General features: G+C 36.8%; 1 protein-coding gene across 1 annotated transcript in view; it reads right to left on the bottom strand.

Annotated features, from left to right (window-relative positions):
• LOC129277033 (large neutral amino acids transporter small subunit 1-like) overlaps window positions 1-24,443 on the bottom strand; it is a 46,792-nt gene extending 22,349 nt beyond the window's left edge. Inside the window, exons 1-2 of the mRNA XM_064095252.1 lie at window positions 23,123-24,443; window positions 1,955-2,080 (exon numbers count right to left, since the gene is read on the bottom strand). Coding sequence (XP_063951322.1) covers window positions 1,955-2,080; window positions 23,123-23,624 — 628 coding nt within the window. The 5' untranslated portion in view covers window positions 23,625-24,443. The remainder of the gene's footprint in view (window positions 1-1,954; window positions 2,081-23,122) is intronic.
• Between the last annotated feature and the right edge of the window lie 714 nt (window positions 24,444-25,157).

Below are 25,157 nucleotides of genomic sequence, written 5' to 3'. Positions count from 1 at the left end.
ATGTCTTGATAGGCAAATATTTTGGAAAGGATGGGAGACAAAACAAAATACCTGAGATACAAGATTATCATATATCAAATTTTGTAATCCCTGAGGATCAAAATCACAAGATGGTTCTGATGGGAAGAGTATTGCCTCATCTTCATCAGCCAAACGTCAAAAATGATCCTCTTATTACCCACGTTATCCCTAATCTACTAGATCTATGTAATGAAGTTTGAAAGCAAAAAGCCGAATTTGTTATGCCCAGCCCCATTTAAATCCGCAACCAAAATAATGATTGAGTCCAGTTTATTCTTTTTACTATCAAAATTCACTAGCCTACTGTCTCATCATTATTCAATGGAATACATGCCACATGTGGTTTTCAATTCATAAATGAAAAAATTATTACAAATATTAGCCAGCCATAGCAAGATTCCAACCCCTGCCATTGCAACAGTGCAGTAGAGTTTTTACATGTGACTACAACCACTTGACCATGAGCAATTGACGGAAAAATCAGTGTGTTTAATTACATGTACATTGTACACCTCTACTCTAAAGACATTCTACAGTATGTATAATTCCAGATTTCAGGATTATTGTCAATCTGAAGATTAGTAGGTACATATATAGCCAAGAATAGCCAGTTTTTTTGCCGGGGGGGGGGGGGGGGGCCAGTCAAATGTATTGCTGTACATACGCGTGACCCAAAAAACGCGTTTAAAGGGGTGTTTTTTCAGTTTTGGACGCGGTCCACGCGTGGACTCGTTAAGGGTATAAAAAAACACTGATTTTCAAGAAAAAGGGTGGTTTTGAAAGACTGGCCAATGGTCAATTGCGGGGTCAAATGTATTTAGGGTATATTTTTTTCTCCAAACCTTTTTTTTGACTAGCCAAACGTGTTTAGGGTATGTTTTTTTCCCCGAGGTCATATTTTGGCGACAACTTGTTTAAGGGCCAAAATGCGTAAATAAAGCCCGCAAAACACTTGTTTAAGGGGTTATTTTGAACACAGAGAAAAAAATTGTTTAGGGGGTGTTTGGAAATTACTTGGTCACGCGTGTGTACAGCAATATATTTGTCTGCCCCCCCCCCCCCCCCGGTTTTTTTTGTAGGTTTAAGATTAAGAGTATAATTAAGAGTCAACTTGGGATATTTGTGCACAATAGAACACTAATTTGCAAATTATCCAGTTTAACGTAGGCCTACATATACTTATAAAGTACAAAAGGTATTTCAGTTTTGACTCAGAAGTCAGAATTCATGTATATTGCCATCCATACTTCAAAATTCCCTAATCTCGAAATTGAGTTTAACAAGGTTGATGGAGAAGCACCCAGTAATAGTACTACATGTAGTATGACTTGTTAATGCATGAACATCCTGGTGTCTCATAAATAAAGACATTTTGATAATCTTGAAAAAATAAACTGTGAGGACACTGATGACATAAATGTAGTAAATTAATAGTTCAATAGACCCCACCCCAACTTGTCAAAATGGAGGGGGGAGTGGGCCCTTTCTCAAAGAAATTACAGAGATACTTCATACAGGGTTGTTGCATATCCCTGCTTCATACAGGCTCTTCCTTTTTTTTCATGCCTCATATAATTGAAATTGAAAACCTTTACTTTAATTGATTCTGTCAATTGTCAAGCTCTTCCCTTAAGAAAACACATGTTTGGTATTTATAACAATATCAGTTTAATGTCACTTAAACAAATATGCAAAGATGTGAGCGATTGCAAGGTGATGTCGAAACAAAAAGACAACCCATACTTTGCAAAATTTGTGCACCTCTGTACATTCTCTGTACATTGTAGGTGTTTGTTTATTTATTGTCGAAGTCTGATCAGATTTTTTTAAAGGAAAAATGGTGCGTGTCATTAATAAATTTGTGAAGAGTATTGGGTAGGATACAACTTCAAATACCAGGATACCTACAGAGGCAGGAAGAATCCAAACTTACCTCTGCAAAGTTGAACGACTCCTGTGATAATGATGACGATAAGGGCCAAGACCTTTGCTGCGGTGAAGAAATCCTGCACGCGCGTTGCCCACTTGACGCTGTATGCGTTGACAAATGTCAGGAAAGCTGGATTGGAAAAAATGGAGGGGAGAAAGAAGAAATATTTTAAAAATCAGTTTTACATATTCAGAGTAAACATTGTCAATTAAGAGATAGGTTACCCAGTTATTGGGTAAGGAAGAACCATGCACACACTACGTTTTTAGTGCATTCTTGTTAAAGGGAATATTTCTAAATAGTGACCTTGTGCAATGTCAATGTTTTCTAGTCACACAATCCAACCATGACAAATGTAGGACAGGCTTCAATGAAACATGCACAGGTTCATTTTTACATTTAATATGTGAATGCAACATGTGCAATTAACCTCTTATCAGTAAATGTAAAGTGAGGATTCGCCGCCATTTTCATAAAATTTTGAAATATACAGAAGTACCAGCAAAAATACTGCATGAATTACTTGTCAGTTTCCTCTTCAATCGAAACTACATTATGATTAGAAATGAAATCAACAGTGAAGGACTCCTTCCATATGGTTACATTCAGTCTGACATGTTGTGTTCATACAGAAAAATATACAACAGACAAAAACATTTTATACAATTCTGTTTACTCTATGAAACCGGGACAGATTTGAAAAGTCTATAAAATTTTTGTTTCAAATTATGATCTCTATATTTTGGTGTCAATAGGTGCTCTTAGGTCTTATCCTTCAAATGCCATTATAGTAGACTTGTTAACTGCAAAAAAAGGGGTGAACGCTGCATTTTTTAGTACAAATGTCCCACTTGGCACAAATGTTCCTTGAGTCAAAAGAAAAGGATTCATCCAAAGAGACACGCTGTATCTATGCAAATAAGTAATTTGCATAAATTTGCATATTATGTCGATATAGTAAAAACAAGTATTTCAGAATATATTTTTAACCAGAACTGCCCTAAAATTGGAAATAAAGACTTAGGGTAAGAAAGGGAAGAAAATTGTCATGAAATAATTGGGATATCCTTGTTTATTATTACCTAATTTACATAAATTATGCAAATTATAATTTAAAACAAAGTATTTTTTCATGAATCCTGAACTGTTTTATAAATAACAGCAATTAATACACAATGTCAACATTCTACATGAAAGAGAATATATTAGCGAAAACATCGATATGCTTCATGACAGTATTAGTGTCTTAATTTGCTTAGAAAGAGGGCAAATATGTCCAAATGTATGACGTGATATTGCGCTAAAACGAGACCAAAACAATCTCTATGTCACAGTCACACTCACGAATCGGACAATAAAGCGATCAATGGTATGTCATTCAAGATAACACAATCTCAACACAATAGCTTCCATCGGCTTCTCGTATCGCTTTTGTTGGTGTGTCTGAGGGGTGTGTCCTCTCCCCGGTATTGTTTTCTCTTTACACAAGCGATTGCGTGAGTACAACTTCTTGCTGCAGCATTCTTAAATATGCTGATGACACAGTAATTATTGCACTATTGTCGAATCAGGTTAGCGATTATTTCTCACAAGTAGACAAATTCATCCGTTGGTGCGACGACCATTACTTAACACTGAATACAACCAAAACCAAGGAAATGGTTATTGACTTCCGTCGAAATGGTGCAGAGCACGAGAATGTAATCATTCATGATCAGGTGATAGAACAAACCAGCAGCTATAAGTACTTGGGAACAGTAATAGACGACAAATTGTCATGGAGGGAGAACACGCAGTTGGTTTATGGGAAGGCTAGCAAGAGGTTGTACTTTCTCCGCAAGTTAAAATCCTTCCATGTTGACAACACAATATTAACTCTGTTCTATAATTCAGTTATAAAAAGTGTCCTTCTCTTCAATGTATTATGTGTATTTGGCAATATCTCAAAAGATGACAAGATGAAACTTGAAAAGCCCCGTAAAATAGCGCAAAGAATAATAGGAGTAGATTTGGCCTCTATCGAATCCCACTGCACAGATCAGATCTTAAGAAAAGTCCGCTTAATTATGAAAGACACTTCTCATCCACTTAATCATTACTACTCATTCAATCGTTCTGGCATAAGACTTCGTCCCACTCCAACCCGCCTTTCCCGTTTTAGAAATTCATTCATACCCGACTCTATCCACAAATTCAATTCACAAGCTCAACGTTAAATAAACTTCTGTTCCCAGCGAAATGATGAACTTATGTACTGATATCCCGGAAAGTTTCATGATAATGATAATAGTCATATAAAAGCAATAGTAGTGATGATGATGGCAACAATAATAATGATAATAATAATAATGTCAATAATAATTATAACAATATTTGAATGCTAATAATTTTGATAAGTGTTCTGGATGACTCAAGCTTCTGCAAATGTTTGTTGTATTTGCTTCATACCTGTGGAACTTATTTGTTTCTTTGTTTGATTTTGTTCATGCATTTCTAATGTCTAGTACACCAGTGGAAAACAAATTTCTTTGTAATCATGTTTGCGAAGACAAAATAAATATCTTGTATATCTTGTATATCTTGTATATATCTTGTAATCTATGGTATATACGGGCAAAATGCATTTCAGTATCGGTAAAACACTATTAATTTTGTTTTATTTGTTTCTAATTTGTTTCTCTTGGAAAATTTACAGGATACATTGCTTTGCAGGTTACTGCTTTAATGAAGCTCTGGCACATGAATCATGACGAATGTAACCCACCTCAATCCATATTTTAACTTTGTTAAAATATATATCTTTTGGAGACCCCAAAGTGGCAAAACTGCATTCCCCGCGGCATTCCCGCTACTTTACAAAACCAGTTTGACTTGTATTATCGACTTACAATGTAGAAAAGACAGATGTATGAGACATCAGTTAACATGTTTCTAGAAGATAGTTTTTTTTTATTTAAGCCTATGTCCATGGGAGCCCTTCGAATTTACCCCATCCCCTCTCTGTATTTCGACACTAAATAAAAAAAAAATATCAAAATTCAATTCCAAATCTACTTATTTGCTTGAATATTTATGTTGTTCCTTTTTAATATGTTCTCTTTTAGCTTTGAATATTCCTTCTTTAGGCAAGAACAATTTTTTTTTAAACCGAAGTATGGGAGAGCGTGTTTCTTTTTTCAAATTTCATTGTATGCTACACAAGTTATGGTGCCTTTGAACAGGGGCATACTGATGGGTGGGGGCTCGGGGTGCTCCAACCCTGCCCCAAATAAAAAAATCATGACCAAGAAAAAAAAGTGGAAAGGAAAATAACAGAAAACATAGAAAGAGAAATATGATATCATTTTCAGAATATTATGTTAAAATCACAAAATTTGATATTTTAATAAAAGTGGAAATTCTTGCTTGCTCGCTGCACAACTTCATAATACATTTTACCTGATCTGCCATATCTTGCTCCATTAAATTGACTCAATACGTCATTGCCATTGAAAGACATGAATCCTTTCCTGTTTATCCTGTCAAGCACATTAAACTTCATGAAGGATTCAATAACCCCTTAAAAATAGGATTCATGTCTTTTATAGGTACCATAACATGATTTGTTTCTTATAATAAAATGATTTGAATAATTACAAATTCTCCCAATTATTAATGCAAATCTTCTTACTTGGGTTGACAAAAAGTCTTCTTTTCGTACTTATGAAGGAAAATTCAAAGGTTAAAGAAGTTTAAATGAAAAACAAAATAATTCAGGTAAATAAATAAATTTGTAAATGAAATTTGACAGCATAATTCGAAAATTATGGCAAAGATAATGAAAAGAATAAGAGGAAGTCTGCTGATTAGCCAAAAGTCTAATCATCAAATTTCTCTTTTCTGCCATTTTGGCGCAAGCCTGTTTTTGAGCCCCCGACAAAAACGTCCCGTGTTCGCTCAAGCATGAATCAAATTCATTTTTTTAAACGGCATTGAAAGATAAGATCTAAGAGCATCTATTAACATCAAAATATAGATATAATAATTTGAAACAAATTTTTTATAGACTTTTTTCAAAACTGTCCCGTTTTTTTGTATACGCACTGTAGTTGTTATAAACAGTTTAACAAACCATGCTTAATAAATTCATTGAAAATTAAATATTAAAAATTAAACTTTGTTCAGATTTTAAACACTCGTTCAAACTACTGAAAGATTCATAGAGTAAACACCATTGTGTAAAATTTCAAAACTTTAAAATTTATACTGTGTGCAGGACTATGTAGTATTCATTTCTATATATTACAACACAAATTGGGGGGGGGGGACAAAGGATGAATAAATATTTCTAACTCTATGGTAGAGACAATCATGGACTTATATACAACAACATAGGGCAATGAAGCCATTTAAAATGGCATCTCAGTGAGTCCATACATGTACATGTAACGTTCAGTAGCTTTGGATTAAATTGAGCTTAGTCTGCTTCTTTTCTAAAAGAATATTTGTTGTGGCCTACATGTAGATGTGAGTTTACTATCTTATTGTTGTTATCTTGAGTTTATTCAGAACTTTTTCTCATTTTCTTTGAATTTCTTTCTTCTTTCTTTCCTTTTGTATTTGATTACCGGTACATCCAATCTCTGTCTCCTTTCATCTTTCCCGATATATTTTTCTAAAATAATTTTTTTCTTCCTTTTGCATGTAGATTTGAATTAAATGATGATATCTCCTATCACTTCTTCTTTCTCAATTTCTCTTCTAATCTGTCAGTCCGGAACTCTAATTTCAATCTCTTTTTCATCACTCCATGATCTTTCCTAAATTCTTCTTTCACCTGCTCTCCTTCCAAGAAGCTTTCTTCTCAGTCCTATTTCTAGATCTCCCTTTCACCCATAATATGTCCTTTTTATTCTTCTCTTCCTTTCATGCTTCCTTACAAAAACTTTTCTACAGACTCCATTCAATGGAATCATTGGATTGATAATTAGACAAATGCCCATCATTCCATAAGAGGTCAGGTACGGGTCGGTGGTCAATACTGGGTTGAGGGTTTTATAAAGCCGCAGTCAATGTTCATATGTAGCAATGTATGGGTAACCCTAAAGTACATACATGTATGTTGAATTGTGATTTCACAGACATCGTCAAGCACATTACACGTAACAATTTCTTGTTACTCTTTTTCAAGTTGCATATTTGAAGGAGACTACCATGGAGCTACTCTACACAGGCCTATGGTGCATCAGTGTAGCATCACAGAGAGGTTTTGAAAGGCACCATTACAAACAAAGGCATTTTTTCAGGATTAAACAAACCCGGCTTACAAGTACACTCGTACATTACATATAGCTACAAATCAGTAAATGTGAGGAGACAGTCTTTGTTGATCCAGACGGAAGGGATGGTCAGGTTTTATGATAAACATATCAACTTCAAGGTGAAAATCTTTTCTGCATCTGGACAAGATGACCTTCATGTTAACAAGCACTCCCAAACCTCAAACAATGTAATTTCACACTTCCCATCGAGTCCAAATATACATGTGTTCCGAGTGTGTGTTGCACAGCTTGCATCACCTACATGTATTCACGGCTCTGGTGGTATGCACAGCCACATGGTAGCGTGGTATTCAGAAATATGGGTATATAAAAATTATTTATGCTTAATAGTGTAATCAAAGATAGATATCAGTTGTGGTTCCGACCTCAAAATGACTTCGAACAGAATCCAATGAATGAAATTACCACCAAAGTGTTTGTATACATATTTTGTTCCAAATAGCTCTGGAAGAAAATGTGTAATTGCTGAGAAATGAGCAAAATAAGCATGGAATTCCATCAAATGTCGGGTATTTTTCGAAGCAATATTAATACACTGTCCCACATATGCTTTTCTATGTTAGTGATCATGAGAATTATCGATTTTGAGCTAAGATTTCATGATTTTACAAAAATGAGTTTACATTTATGCACCAGATATACATGTAGATGTATAGTAATATTTTACCAATTAACCTTGATTTAAAAGACATTCTCATGAAATAATTGTTTGCTGCAACTACATATCTGTTTAATGTCTTTTACCTTTAATGTAAATATTTGGAAGTTTGGGTATATACAAAATACAAATGCTTAATAGTATAATGCAAACTGCATTAAATTGAAATGATTGAATCTGATAGCGCATACTACTATACATGCATGTACATGTACAAGCAATCAATTGTATAATGAAGACCTATGTATGGCACGCACTGTACTTATTTCATTTCCGTTATGCAAAACTACTTTTCTGTTATATTCAGACTCTTAAAACTAATTTCTTTGGTATATTTTGAATTGTTGATAATATTCATTATTTGCTAACAATCACAATGTTAATTTCTGGCAGGTAAGGGCTATACACTGACAAACTATCTATAACCTAAAATCTAGTCTCGGTACTCTAATCGAAAATGGTAAATGTGCCTACAGACGAGGCTATTATCTGGAGGTGTAAGTATTATGAATCTCGTTATAGAACAGATATATTGTAAGCTTAATTAACCATGCATACTCGCTTCCTACTTGTAGGCGTACAGATGGGACTAAGGAGGCAGGAGACTACATTTAATAACATCCCAAGGGGTCCTATTGTTTGCATATTATGTGTACTCCAACTAATTGATGAAGGGAAGGGGGGATCATTTTATACAAAAATTCATGGCAAAAGCAAAGACATAATAGTGTTATGTAATGTTAGTCTATAGAATTTCCCTTGTAGAAGCCAACACACATTATATACCCAATTGTTGTGTGTCCAGACGATCAATTTTAGAAAGTCATTTGGAAAAATTTACAAGCAAAGTTTTTTTTCAATTTTTTGTACAAAATGTTATAGAGAACAAAATAGAAGATTACTACAAATACTGAATTCATATTTTCAGTGTAATCCACAGACAAAAAAGAAGGCTTAAAAAATATAAAGAGTCCGGACACCCGACCCCCCATCCTACTACTGTTAGTGTGCTTACACCAAATGAGCTTCATTGAATTATTTGCAAACACTGAATTGAAATGGACGTTTTCTAATACAGCAGGTGTTTGTCACCCTTGAGTCACAATTAATGTCTCTAACGAAGCAATTTTCAATGAGTGCAATGATATCCAATGAAGTCGTAATTTGCAGTTAAAGGCCAAGTCAAATCCGGGGGGGGGGGCACTTCCATTAGAGCGTGGACAGCATTTGCAAAAATCATCCTGAAAAAGCACTCCAAGCATGAATTTTATTTAATGACTTTGGGCATTAAACCTACATGAACTTGTGACCCCCCCCCCATGTGCGTAAGGACCCGTTTGGCCTTTGTATGAAATTGTGACCCGCCCCCCATGTGTGCAAAGACCCATGTGACCTTTAACCTACATGAACTTGTGACCCCCCAGTTGTGTAAGAGCCCATGCGACCTTTAATCTATGTGAACCTGGGACCCCGCCCCCATGTGTGTAAAAACCCATGTGGCCTTTAACCTATATGAACTTGTGACCCCCCCCCCACCATGTGTGTAAGAACCCATTTGGCCTTTAACCTACATGTATAAAATTGTGACCCCCCCATGCGTGTAAAAACCCATGTGGCCTTTAACCTATATGAACTTGTGACCCCCCCCCCCACCATGTGTGTAAATACCCATTTGGCCTTTAACCTACATGTATGAAATTGTGACCCCCCCCCCCCATTTGTGTTAAGACCCATTTTGTCTTTAACCTACATGTACATGAAGTTGTGACCTCCCCCCCCCCTGTGTGTAAAAACCCATGTGGCCCTTAACCTACATGAACTTGTGACCCCCCCCCCCCCATGTGTATAAGAACCCATTTTGGCCTTTAACCTATATGAACTTGTGACCCCCCCCATGTGTGTAAAAAAACTCGTGTGGCCTTTAACCTACATGTACATGAAGTTGTGACCCCCCCCCCCATGTGTGTAAAGACCCATTTTGTCTTTAACCTACATGTACATGAAGTTGTGACCCCCCCCCCCCAATGTGTGCAAAGACCCATGTGGCCTTTAACCTACATGTATAAACTTGTGACCCACTAAACCCATGTGACCTTTAAGTTAAAGGTCACATGGTTTAGTGGGTCATAGTCTTTAACCTACGTGAAGTTGTGACTCCCTCCCCCCCATATGTGTAAAAACCAATGTGGCCTTTAAGTTACCTACATAAACTTGTGACCCCCCATGTGTATAAAGACACATTTTGCCTTTAACTTACATGTATGAACTTCTGACCCCCCCCCCCCCCCACTCCGATGTGTGCAAAGACCCTTGTGGCCTTTAACCTACATGTATATAATTGTGACCCACTAAACCCATGTGGCCTTTGACCTCCATGTACATGAAGTTGGGACACCCCCCCCCCCACCAAGTAACTAAAAACCCTTGTGGCCTGTAACTTACATGTATGAACCTGTGACCCCCTTGTGTATTAAAGGCTCATGTGGCCTTTGACCTACATGTATCAACTTGTTACTCCCATTATGTGTAAAAATCCAAGTGGTATTTAACCTACATGTATGGACTTGTGACCACCTTGTGTGTAATAATAATAACAGATAATATGGACATTTGTAATGCACCGGTATCTATCACCAAAAAAAAGATGTTCATGGACCAGTAAAGAAAGATGAAAAAAGGAAACCTAACTAAAAATGGGGAAGAATTATATTAACTTAAAACATGGAGCTATTAATGCTTAAAAGCTTGAGTGAAGGCCCGTGTGGCCTTTGACCTATGAACCTGTGACCCCCCCCCCCACATGTGGCCTTTAACCTACATCAACTTGTGAACACCCCCTCCCCTCCTGTGTAGAAACCTATGTGCCCTTTAAAATACACTTTAAAACTGTTGTAGAAATATGTTTATAATACACTCCAATTTATTTATCACGAACAAAGGTACAAATTTATCATTTTAAACCACTTCAGTATTTAATATTAGTGAAAAGAAAGGGGATTAAAAATGATCAGACTCTGAAATAAAAGAAATCTTGCCTATAGTAATAATACATCAGACACCAATAGAGGCAGGTGTTAAGTCACTGAAGTGATTACTTCACAAATTTTATGCTTGCGTTGATCTACTCAAGACGGGTATACAACCCATACCTACAGCAAATCGTATGCGTAGGACTGAACTGAATATTGCATCATCAAATCTGCCAACGGTTGATGTTGTTTAGTGCTTTCGGATGATAAGAAGAGGAAGTAAGATTGGTTTTTGCGTGGTAATACGCGCTATTTACAGTCTCCAATTTCCTGGACTCGTCTTCCCACCAGCTGCCGTGATTGGTGGCGCCTCAATACATCGACCTTGCGCGGTGCGGTACAAGTTAGTACAACCAACAGAGTATAGGCCTAACATATACGTTCATATCTACTAACGATGGTTTTGCGGTGCATGCATGCGTGGACATAAAATTACTTGCTAACGTAACGCGGTGTATCGATGTTTCAATCTCCGTCAGCAACTAAAAAAAGTAGGCCTACATTTAACGTTTTAACATACCCCCAAAATGTTTAAACAGAATGATCAGACTTCAAAGACTCATTAAAAAATATTTTCATCGATTTTTACAGTGCAAAAAAAGGTTTCAAACGACTTTCTTTGTGAACAAGGATCGGGGGACGGTTTCGAAAGTGGGTGGGGCTGAAAATTATATGCAATTTTAACATGTCTGAAGAAAGAAGTCGTTTCCGATCATTGTTTCACAGACTCACCCTTTGTTATATCAATAACTTCCTTTCATGTTAAAAAAAACCCACACGCCAATACTTTCTAAAGGGTGATATTCGCCTTTATCTATTTCGATTTTCAAAAATCATTTCATATCGCAAATACATCTCCTTTTCCAAGATTCCCGATATGCGCCTTATTATCTTCATTATAGGCAAAATTGTCAATCTTCCGATTCACTTTTCAATTTCGTCTCTCTTGTTAAAGCTCCCCATGGGTCGGGCAGCCAATGGGAAACTTAGGAAAATATTATATTACCGACGGCTGTTTGACGAGTTCCCTCTATTACCTTAAAAACGGAACGATTTAACCCAGAGAGCGGAGGTTGATTTGCCCCGTCCAATCACCGCTTCGTTTAATGAGGCTTTGGTTACCGATTTCTGACGTCATTTTGGGAGACATAAATGTATTTCGAGAGACGATGCTGGGGTCAAAATATAGAAAGGGGCAGAGCATGGACCCTACATAGGTTCATGGTTAAAGCATAGAGCTATGGTTAAAGTAAAGAAATGATACCCATTCAGGGAAAGACGGAAGATGAGGAGCACGGGGTTTAAAAAAAGAGAAAAGATTTACGCTTGAATTCTTAGCTGTTGCGAACTTGCGATCTGTAAGTTGTATGAATTATAGGTATTATGAACGTCATGGAAACATACATGGTATATGGGTATATATTAATATACGAGAACAGTTTTAAAATGATTTTAAAAGAAAGTATACATGTACGTGTATAATGTATTTTTATTGGGCGAAATCAAAATTAAGACAAAATGATGACAATTTAATAGCTACACATTAATAACAAGATCAAACTTTGTCGCAATAAATAAAAAGCTTTATAACTGTCGCAATAAAAAAAAAATCGCTTGAACATTTTCTTGCCAGATATTCAAGATATTTCCCCAAACAGAATGACAATTTCTTGAATCATCACAATGGCAACGACAGTCAATTAAGCATGAATGACGTCGACATACTTAACCATCGGGAACGTCATTGAAAGAGAGCTGGGGGGGGGGGTGAGCAGAGAAACAGAACTCTTTTAAGCACAACATCATAATGCAATGTGATCGTGGGTGAGATAGCGGGTAAAATAAATCAATACTTTGATGAATATTGCAGTGGACTTGATCGACTTGGGATGATAATTTGGGGGTTCGGGTTTGACATTTTCGGCACCTCTATATCGGGGTTTCTCAAGCTTAATTGCCTGGCGGCGAGAATAAAAAAATCACTAAACGGAACTATATCATGAAGACATCAGCAGCTAGCCATTGAACGATTTCAGGTTTGACGAACAGAGTAAATTCAAATGCTTTTGAAATATAGATACCATTAATGTAAATATCAAGTATTCATTTAAGATAAATATTAAGTAAATTTTACATGAATTTAACAATTTGAGAGGCTTATGAATGATAAAAAGGGAAACGAACATTAAAAAAACTAAAATGAATGAAATCGGCACAAGTAACTCTTTTTAAATGTAAATTTTGGGTGACAATTTCTTTAGTTTTTCTTTTAAGAACATAGATGTTTGTCATGGGATTTGTAATGAATTAACGATACCCATGGGCGACATTCATTGTGAAGTTCATTAGCGATGGATAAACAGTTAATGAGTTATTCCGCTCCTGTCCACTGACTTTGTTTATACAACTAATCACGAAACTCAATCGTCAATGAAGCAATAATACGAAGGGGCTTCAAATGCTTTCGCCAAATCTTTCCAGTTCGTTCGAAGCATACACTGTATTGCCTCTCATAAAAAATGCACTATGAAAAATTTTGCACTGCTGATGGGAAACCACACGAGATTTAAAAAAAAAATAAGGTCACTAAAAAATTGAACTTTTTCATTTTCATTTCGAGGGGGGGGGGGGACAGAGGCTCTGCATGCACATTATGTAAAGTGCCACAAGATACTAAGACCATGGTTCTTTTCCCCTTACCCCCCCCCCCCACACAGAATTGCCATGCCAACCACAATCGATTCATACATTATTTTTCCAAAATCAATTTAAATTTGTCATGAAATTTCATCGTATAAAAAAAATCAAAGAGAAAACAAATGGATGTATTTCATTCGAATCGCTTTTACCATTGCTTGCTCACTGATGACTACCCCTTCATAAAAATCGATTTCTGTTAATTCATTTCCCGATAAGCATTGTCCACCGATTTCACAGATATCAATGATAATCAGAATGAATCGAGGTAATCGTTATACGGCGGGTAATTTCAAGCCACATGATTACATCATGGATCCTACTTGCTGCAAAATAAAAGCCACCTGATGCTGTTTCGGACCTTCCCAATCCAATCTCGAATTTAATTGATATTTTACAATATATCACCCGATATAACAATGCCCAGCTTGAGTTGAACCCGCTATCAACCGACACATAACGAAAGAACTCTGTTAATTATCACCCCTGCACTATGGCGGATGATCATCAAATGTCTCGTTTGTGACGTCACACCGTGTTCTATTAATCGATCGATGTTGAGGGGGGGGGGGGGTGAGCTCTTGGGTTAACGACACAGATATCCTGAAACAGTCTCACAGCGTTTCCTTCCACACTACTAATTCGCCATGTTGATAAACATGTTATCCTATAGTGAAAATCGAATCGGTTCGATGGATGAATAACAATCTGATAATACCATCAGTGGTATACTGTGTTACGTAGAATCACGAACGTTGTTCAAGAGCGAAGACATTTGGGCCTCCAGTTAGGTATTATATCATATTTTTTCTTAATGCTTTTAGAATAAAACTGGAATAATGAAGACCAAAAATTCCCCCAATTATAGTCAAGACATCACGGTACGTCATCAATACATTATTTTCTGAAGTTTGAACGCCGTATATATACGAAGTATTCTCCTGGGCTCCGTGTCATAATATTAAGGACTATTAAACGATTATGATCACTATATCATCATGGCAACTACCATGGTAACAGGACTCATCAGCTAACGAAGCAAGATATGCCAGTTACCATAATAATCGTTCAGTCATTCTGAAACTTTCTGAAATTCACGACCAAGAAAAAAAAAGGGGGGAAAGGAAAGAGACACGGGTGAAAAAAATATTTTTTTTACTATCATGTCCAAATCTATCTTAAACTTGGATTTTTTAAAATAAAAATGTCGAAATGTCTGCATACTCGCTTCGCTCGCTCGCAACTTTAAAAAAAAATAGATTTACGCGATACACTATAGCAACGACAAAGTTTATGGCTCATTACGCCACTGCTTGAGTTGACAGACCTTTCGTACATGTATATACGCTCATCATAGAGTGCAAATTTATCAAGTTCATTTTCATTGCATTCATGAGGTGTGCGGAATGTTCGTATTTCACTCTAGATCACATTATAAATGATCGTGAGATGAATTCGATATCAGGTCACATCGCAATCATGGTCACTGTATCAATACTACGGGACATGTACATTTCTCATGTACAGCACATCTTTAAGGGCATATTTTGACATTCGAAAGTGTTCGGGTAATTTACCTAGCCTCTAACATTACTCTCAAAATATGATTTTATACCCCTTTATTGTACATTGTGACGATTATTTTTCAATCATTCTTTTTCATATTATCTTCTTCTCCGGCTATTCCTCAATACATAAATCCATGATAAGGTGTTCAAAACGACGACGAACACGATTTCTGTTGCACTTTTTAAAACGACAAAACTATCCTCTTTTATCCCTCAATCTCCTCAAGCCCCTATATCTCCCTCTCTCTACCCCCTTCCTCCTTTCCTACCCTCACTTTCTCCCTTCACATTCTACTGAATGGAAATCTCTCAGGTTGAAATCAGCCACTCGGATTCCTCTTTTTAATAAAGAACCTAGTGTGATATTTCACGGATCTGGTTGTGTAATCAAGCTGATCAAACAAATCATAAATAATACATTTTGTATGTCAACAGCAACGATTGTTTTCTGTCTATCAGTCAGAGTGACATTAAAGTGATTGATTAACATTGGTTTGACTTTTAAAAAATCTGAGCTAGAAGGTCACACTTGTCACCTGTGTCTGTGATATGTTACAAAAATGAAGCCCAGAAAAAATTGCGTTCGAAAATAATTATTTAGTGCTTCAAAAATTGAAATATAAAGTGACCGAAAACACCATCGTAATTTCATCCCATACATTTACAAAATCGGGGTTTGCCTTGTAGTTTTAGCTTTTCATTCTCAATAATGGTTGTTTTCAGGGTTTATTAGTTCTAATACATGCACTTGTACACATGTTTCATCTTGGTTTGAGAATTTTTTTAATCGGCTGCTCACAAAGTTAAACAATACCTTTAAACAATCTTTTTTATTACTATTATTATCGGGGAAATAAAAATCTAGACACCCCATGGACCGAAGTCACTGAATACATCAAACTATTGATTAATTTGAATTACGTGCTACATGTAGCTCTTTTGTCAACTGTGTCGTTCTTGTGAAAGAACTGTTTGGAAACATAATATCGCGACATGATACACAAAGAAGGTGCTTCGCAAAAAAATGTAAAATATATTTATGAAAAATAATTTCACATTCCGCAACTAATGAGGAAAATTTGTGAGTGAGTGGTGTCACCTAAATTCCCTCATCCGTTTTGCTCAAGATGTACACATTACAGTGTTAGGTAAAAAAAAACACCAAACTTTGTGAGTACTGTCTGAGTTATTTCCTTTTTACAACCCAATTTGATGAAATTTTTAGCCTGTTTGGTTTTTCTTTTATCAATCTGAATTCAAATTAACTTTTATTGGAGCGGTCTTGGCCTTGAAGTTTTTATCGAACTTGAATCCAGAATTCGAGCATTTTTTAGGTACTAAATATGCAAAAACAGCAAAGCTTTGCAACTGATCATTAAATGATAATGGCATTGGTCATTATAAGTCGTAATAATAAGGCTGCGTTTATGCGACCTCAAGCCAGAATCATGATTTGAATCATGATTTGAATCATGATTCAAAACACAAACATGAATCACGATATCACAGAATCAGCGTTTAGACGACCGTCATTCCAATGCTGTTTCTCCTCAGATTCGGGCCAATCCAGTGCGCATCACTAGTGCGCAGTTTGACAGAGGAAGTTTTTCGCACGTGTTTCGGCTCTCGAAAAATCTTTTGCTTCCAGAATTCAACCTAATTTTGTTTACTTCTATCATATAAGGTCCATATGCTTCTATTCATCTTGTTAGTTAATCCAAAATGGTGTTCGGAAGTGAATTTCAGCGTAGATCCAATTTAATATTGACACTCTATACTCATCATTGTCTCCAGTTAATTCATTTACTAGAACTTGAAGTTGAAGACATGACCAAAAAATGAAAAGTAGTGGACGATGCGAAGACCAACACAGAACTTGAACATGACAAGAAATGCATGCAGAGTAATCATGTACATACAATGAGCATAAGCTTGGCAAGAGTCAAACCGAAAGCCGTAGCCCGACGACACAGTGAGGTCATATAATCATGATTCAAATCACGATATCGTTTATTCGAACATTTTCGTACGTGATTCTGCAGAAACGTCTTTCCAAACGCCCCTTTTTTCGTGTTTCATGTTTGTGATTCTAATCATGATTATATTCAATTTCGACTAAACGCAATCGTGATTCTGCAGAATCATGATTTGAATCATGATTCAGATCATGATTCTAGGGTGAAAAAGTGGCGGATAAACGCACCCTAAATAGTATTAATCATTCACGAAGCCTGATTGCGTTGTCCCGAGCGCGAGTTATCAACATAATTTGTCTGACAAGTTGTCGGATCTGACAATTTTCCTTGATTTGATTGGCTGAAAAGCCCTGTTACTATGGTTACTGTTGGATAAAACAGGCTTTGTTGCAATACAGTACATGTCTGACAAATCATTCCATGAAACCTTCCCAAGGAGTAATCTGACCTCAAAGTGCATCATTCCATCATGTTCATAATTGAATGAATCAAATATGATTTCTTCTCGTATGCTCAAATCCTCAAAATATAATGATGGAGTATTCTACTGTATGTCTGTGAAATAATAGATACCCTGCAGAGGGTCAAAGGTCATCAGTATTCAAATCAAATTATTTTCTTTTACGTCGTTCGAAAATACATTTCAGAGGGTAATGTTGACGTTCATCATACATTTGAGATTCCTTGTATATGTTGTCCTTTCTACCTATCAGTATCATTTTTTTTTCTTCATTTTTTTTTTGTTGTTGGCCATTTTTGCCATCTAAAATCCACGGCCAGAAATGTGTTGCTAGAATATAGAATGTAAATAATGCATCCTCTATCCTGCTATAAAATCTCTTTTTACTTGTCAAGACAGATAACAGTACAGTATCTTTAAACAAAAATTACATGGGGGGTAATGGAATATTTCAACTGTGAACAGAGTCAGACGGCACCCAAATTCATGCCATTACTTATGTCATTACTAACTAGATAATGAAGCAATGAAACATTATGAAACAAGCCGAGTACAAAATGAACAAAGTTATTGGGACATTTTTTCCGGTGAAATGTTAATTTCTTCAGTGTCAAAGAAGGGATATAAGACGCAGTATGCATGCAATCGAATACGCAAATTTAGACTGCTTATTACGAATTCTATCTTACATGTATCACAATATAAGGTTTATATTGATTGAGAATACAAAAATATATATAGTTATTCATGTACATGTAGGTCTACTCTACATGTTGAAGGTTGGGGTTATACATTTCTTATGTTTTAAATAGTTTTTTTTTCGTGGCCACAAGTCTTGTGTGCGCGCATGTCAAAACGCACGTCGACGATTCGGTCTCGATGGATAAGGACCACCGGATAAGTTAAAATATGTTCGATATTTGGTATCCGTTTGCATTCTTCTTGAGATGTGCGAAAATACAATTTCCCCTTTGGACGAAATCGTGCACCCAACTTGTTGGGAACATCAACAAGTTTTGTTGTATATAGGCCATGGTCATGAACAAAGTGAAACCAATACAAGCCAGTCCAATTAAAATGAATGACCATTGTACACACTCATTAATTTATGGGGGGGGGTGGTAAAGATTTCATTGCACTTCACACTTCCATTCTGCTAATCTGATATTGGGCAAGGTGAGAGTACATGTACATGTACATGTGTATTCCCAGAATCCCACGAGTAAGATGTTCATGCAAGGAGACATTAACTTCCATTTGATTCATTTATATTTTAATATGTACGTCCTTAATTTCAATTTCAGACAAACGTCAAATAATTTTGAGGAAAAACAATCGCATGTACATAACCCACTGATGACATGTGAGTGAAACGCACCGCACGGCAGGACAGCGTTCTGTTTCAAAACATTCCATAATTATTGAAAACACAAGGTCAAGGTGGTGGCTTCAGTTCTATTGTGTCATCGGATGCCCCCGGAGAAAGCCTGGGAAATTTTCGTTCCCGAGAGCAGGAAACAAAGTCATCGCGATAGCATGATTTCTGGAACCATTCCCTTCTCCTCCTCCCCCCCCCCCTCCTCATCCTTTTCCCATCCCCCTCCTCCTCCTCTTTCTCCTCCTCTCTTCCCTCTCGTCGTCTTCTTTTCTTTCTTCCTTTTAGTACTTATGTTTCTTCTTTTTCTTCTTCTCGTCTTCCGTTTTCTTATATTTTTCCTTCTCCTCCTACTTTTTACCCCCCCCCATGCATGGCGGAGGTGCATTATGTGAATTGCAATTGATGTTGGCATTCTAACTGCGAATGGATCGATATTAAGTGAGTATAGCTGTTTAATCAATCAAGAAAAACAATGTCTTAAAATTTTGCAAAAGAAAAATTGTTAAATTATTTTTATTTCTAGACACATACATAGTAATGCATGAAAGAAAGACACGTATCTCGAAGGTTGGCCATATTATTGGAAGAGGGTTTGGATGTGCAGAGATGTGGTTTGGCGCAGTGAGAGTGATGTTTTCAAACATTCATCTGTGATTTCATTAACATCTGGCCACAGACCAAGGGTCTGGTCATGTAAAGGTGATAAGTTCACTGTACTTTCAGAGTGGCAGGGCAACACAAGACGTGTCGACAAAAAATATTGAGCAGCATCCCTGGCACGGCAAAACAAAGCGTGTCGACAAAAAATATTGAGCAGCATTTTTTACTTGTCCTGCTTTATAATAATCTTATACATTTTTACTACAGCTCTGTATAATACATGTATGTACAGCAGGGGGTATTGGTAGTCATGTAGGCCTATATGTACCCCCAAATATTGCCAAATGTACATTAAGTTTACTGTAGGCCTACATGTATACTGTTAAGGCCTATACGTTAAACAATTTTACATAAATTTTATTATACTCATGAAACCTAACTAAATTAATACATGTTCACTCTTCATCCAATATACTTTTACTCATTTTTTAAATATCAAAATAGGAAATTGGGGGGGGGGCACATTTTATGGATGTTCACTGCCTTGCAAGTGGCAGCCCCCCCCCCCTCCCTCTCTCTCTCTCTCCCCCTCCCTCTCTCATTCTACATGTATTTCATCGTGAAGGAAACCGCTCAGGTGACACGACATTTGCTCCGGCGACAATTGCTCCGGGCGTAATTTCGTCTAGGATAGGGTTAGGGTTGCAATGGGGTCTCATGTTAGGTTGAGGGTTTAATAGTATAGGGTTTAGTGTTAAATCCCGGCCGTTGGTCATCCCATTCCATTAGTGTGTGGAAATTACAGCGGAGCAATTGTCGCCGGAGCAAATGTAAATGATGGAACCAGTGCTCAGTCTTAATCATATTATCTCACTTTGGCAGCTCTTCAAAAATGACAATCAAACGAAGCTCTGCATGACATCCCATTTAACAAAGAACAAATCTTCCCGCCGTTTCATCAATAACAAAGGCTTGACAAGACTGTACAAAACCGATCTATACTTCTGCATACTTTGGGCGATCAATTACAATGAATAGAGAATTTGCGCAGGAGACATCCAAGCGGAAATTATCACTTGCTCTCATTGCAATGTACATTTGGGGCTGGCATCCAAAACCAAAGATGGTTGCCTCTAAAAATGGATTCCCACGTCAGACTTTCGGTGGAGAGGGAAATAATTGGCAAGCACGTGGAAGCACTCCAGGCCCTCCTGGTGCATTCAAAATAGGCTATACGGAATCCAAATACCTGTACATGTACATATGTACATACAGTATAGTTTTATCACAAAGGAATAACATTGCAGTTCATTTCCAAACATTGCCATAAAGCCTAATATTACACTTAAAAAAATTATTTATCTACTACTATACAATCCAAGAGCGATAAAATGCATTAAAAATTTGTGAAAGAAACTAAATATTAATTTTTGTATATATAGGAGAGTGGGGTAAATAAGGCCATGGGGGTAAGGCCGTCTGTCACTTTTTACCTCACTGCTCAAGAATGGTAGGGTCAATTTTTATCATTATTATCTTTATTTTGAACATTACAATGAAAAATCAATGTGCTATCAATCATTATTTATCAATCATAATTGTCATATTTCTAATTTATCCTGTCAAACAGAAAGATGCCCCAAAATTTCAAAATTTAATTACAAAGGTATGAAGAGGTTGCTTGCCAATTTAAGATCTACAGTTCAAACCTGTGTTTGCATTTCCCAGACTGTCAATAGACCACAAACCAAGACATCTACATGTATGCATCAGTACCCTCTTTGCCCCCTGATTATTGATCTTCTTCCTCCTCATCATGAGAGAGTGGGGGCCAACAAATTTCATCAATATTTATAACAATGGGGACATGAGAGTATTTTACTTAAATAACTGACAGAATTTAATGTTGTCTAATCTACATGAACTGTCAGGTTCCCAACACTATTAAATATACATGTATATTACTACATGTACATAAATGTAGGCTACCTATTGAATGAAGTACATTGTATAAAAATGGCATCATTGTTGAGTAAACAAAACAAAAACGTAGTGTGGTTTGTATCTTGCTCCATAAATAAGATGCAGGTACAATCATGAACAAGTTAATAGTACTCTTAAAAAAACATCTAGACATGCACCTGTCAGTTGTCTGCAGTGACCACAATAATACACAGTGCAATATGTGCAGGCATTTTTTTTCCTTTTCACAATTTAGGCCTACTTTCTAAATCTGCAACATTGGATATTAGCTTACATATACATGTAAGCTTTAACATGGATGAATGGTGATTTTTCAGGGCTCCTTTTTTTAAATTTAAGGGCTCTTTTGAGCATTTCGGGGGCTAAATACCCCTGCCCCCATTTTACCCTGAATACATGTATGCGAACTGTATAAAGAAACGTCTACAGCAATTACCAAAAATACATTTTTTTTTAGTTTTCTTTTGGTAGTTTTTTTACCTTCATGAATGAAGGTGATTAAAACAGAGAAACATTTAATCTGGATCATTTGATCTTTGATGAGTGTCTTTTTATCACACTTCTGCTGCAAGACTTATTCTCAAAAAGGAAAATTTGAACACATCACCCCTATCTTGGATGTTATCTGACCTTCATTGGCTACCCATTCAATCAAGGATCAAATACAAACTTCTTGTATTTATATTCAAATGTAATGCCCTGGCTTATCTTCAAGAACAAGCATATAAAAGATAAATACCAGTTTTAGTAACGATCTCAAAATCAGTTCGGACAGAATCCAATAAAATACCACCCAAGTGTTTGTACATGTATGTATGAATAAAAAATATGTGCAAAGTGGTTCTGGAAGAAAATGAGTAATTGCTGAGAAATTAGCAAAGTACCCAACTTGACTGATTCAAAGTGGAATTAAAACACCTCTTTTTAAGTTCAATCTATATGTATCCCATGATACATGTATTTATAAATGTAGACTTCTAGAGGATCTTTTATTTCATGTTTAATTATTAGTTAACGAGTTTACCACATTTTCCACTTTTCCTATTAAAAAGTACTAAGGGCACGGTTGGGCTCAATAGTCAATTACAAGGTAATTGATCAATTACAACTTTCATCATAAATTATAGAAAGTAATTGAAATTGTAATTGACAAAAGAAATTGGTAGATCAAATTGTAGCTCTAATTGAAAAAAAATGTAATCTAATTGAGAGATAGATCTAATTGTAATTGAACATTTCTTCAATTGCATAATTGTAATTGTAGACTAATTGAAGAAAGTAATTGAGCCCAACCCTGACTAAGGGCATCTGCAACGGGCACCGTTGCAGAAAGAGTTGCAATCAATCGCAACTCTAAAAATCATGCGCAACTTGATTTTCAACCAATCAACAGCGCGCATTTGGGACTTGCGAAGTTGCGATTGATTTTTTGACTTGCGTTTAAACGCAACTCTTTCTGCAATGGACCCCAGGATATTTAGGAATTTGTGTATCGACTTACTTATGCAAGTAGCTGCCAGAATTTTGATGGGAACATCAGGTGGAGGGCAATCCAGTGAGAAGAATGGCTGCAGAATATACTGACCAAATGTCATGGCAACCACAGCCTGAGCTGTTGGCCTGATGATGACAAGGGTAACCCAAAGCAGTAGGAAGGCGGGCAGGGGGCCGAACGCTGTGAGGATGTAGGCGTAGTCACCGCCGGACATGGTAATCATGGTGCCCAGCTCGCCGTAACACAGGGCACCGACCATCGAGAACACACCACACAGGGTCCAAACAATCAGCGACATACCGGGTGATCCGCTCAACTTCAACACAATCTGAGGGGAGATGAAAATACCGGAACCGATGATGATTCCGACGATGATCGTTACTCCATTCAACAGCGAGATCTTGGGCTTCAAAGCGACGCGGTCATCGTCGCCATCGTCGGCGGTTTTGCCATTGGCAACAGGGTTCGCTACCGCCTGCACATCTCCTTGTCCTTTCTCGTCAGCCATCTTTTTTCCTTATCTTTTTCTCCAGCAAAATACTCAGTCAAGCAAACCAAAGTCACTGTCTAATGATGATGGAACTTGGATCAATTTGATTGATATATGATCTTGACAGTCAGCAGAGCTAGTAACAAGTACAAATTAGACCGACACTGATGTTTTTCAAAAGTTCCACAAATGCTGAATCGTCCAGTTCATTCATTCAAAATGTAAACAAAATATGCCGGTACCGCGGACCATGTGCTACCACTCCCAATACGCAAAGAGCCACGTGAGTGAACCTCTTTCCTGAAGATGTGGCTAGCATACGGGTGTCGCATTCACGATTATATCTTCTTAGTGTTGGATGCTTGTCGATGTGGTAATCGGCAACGGAAATAGGCAACACGGTGATCAAAAATCCTGAGAAAAATAGTGAATTTTAAGAGTCCGACTCTGTCTGCTGCCTCGGCTCAACTATTAAGGTATGCAGTGACTTTCTCGTGCATGCATGCATGCGTCATCATCAGTATCGCCGCGCCGGTATTGTGTACATGTACAAAGCCGAAATACGATGCCGACTACTACTACGAGTAGTTTACGTACATCAACAATGTCATGTGACCCTTTGGAACTTACCATTCGCAAAGAAGGGAATCGTAATGCCAAGAATTTGACAAATTGGAGATATGATTTAAATTTGTGAAAAATAATCTGTAAAACAAGCCAGGAAAACAGATTATTTTTGCTTAAAAAATTGATCGGGAAAGAAAATGTCTCAATGTTTAATTTATTTGATGATTTTTAAGAATAAAAGTGGCTACTTCGATATCTCTTTCACCCTATTAATAGATTAGCGCATGATTCGTCTTGCATCATACAAGTTGACTCTGGTTTCAGCCAAAGTTCATTTACCCACAACAATCCATTCATAACATTATTTCCAGCTTTCTAATTGGTTAGCGTATAATGGGAAACCGCCCACACCTTTTTAAGGCGCGTATGCAAGCCAAAGAATGGTTCTCGTATTTCCTCATGTCAACCAGTCAATGTGTCGATTATTCTTTTTTCCTGTTTTTGATTTTTTTTAATAATTTTAACGTAAGATCGCATGTTGATGTTTAGAAAGTCAATGCATGTCTCCGGCTTGCCTGGAACTCGGCCTCATTCTACTACTACTACTACTACTACTACTACTACTACTACTACTACTACTACTACTACTACTACAACTACTACTACTACTACTACTACTACTACTACTACTTCTACTACTACTACTAACAATACTACTACTACTACTACTTCTACTACTACTACTACTACAACTACTACTACTACTACTACTACTACTACTACTACTACTACTACTTCTACTACTACTACTACTACTACTGCTACTGCTACTACTACTACTACTACTACTACTACTACTACTACTACTACTACTACTACTGCTGCTACTACTACTACTACTTCTACTACTACTACTACTACTACTACTACAACTACTACTACTACTACTACTACTACTGCTACTACTACTACTACTTCTACTAC

Source organism: Lytechinus pictus, chromosome 2 (genome assembly GCF_037042905.1).
Source record: "Lytechinus pictus isolate F3 Inbred chromosome 2, Lp3.0, whole genome shotgun sequence".
NCBI lineage: Eukaryota > Metazoa > Echinodermata > Echinoidea > Temnopleuroida > Toxopneustidae > Lytechinus > Lytechinus pictus.
Note: the sequence above shows the minus strand (reverse complement) of the source record. Positions and strands in the feature narration are given on the sequence as shown.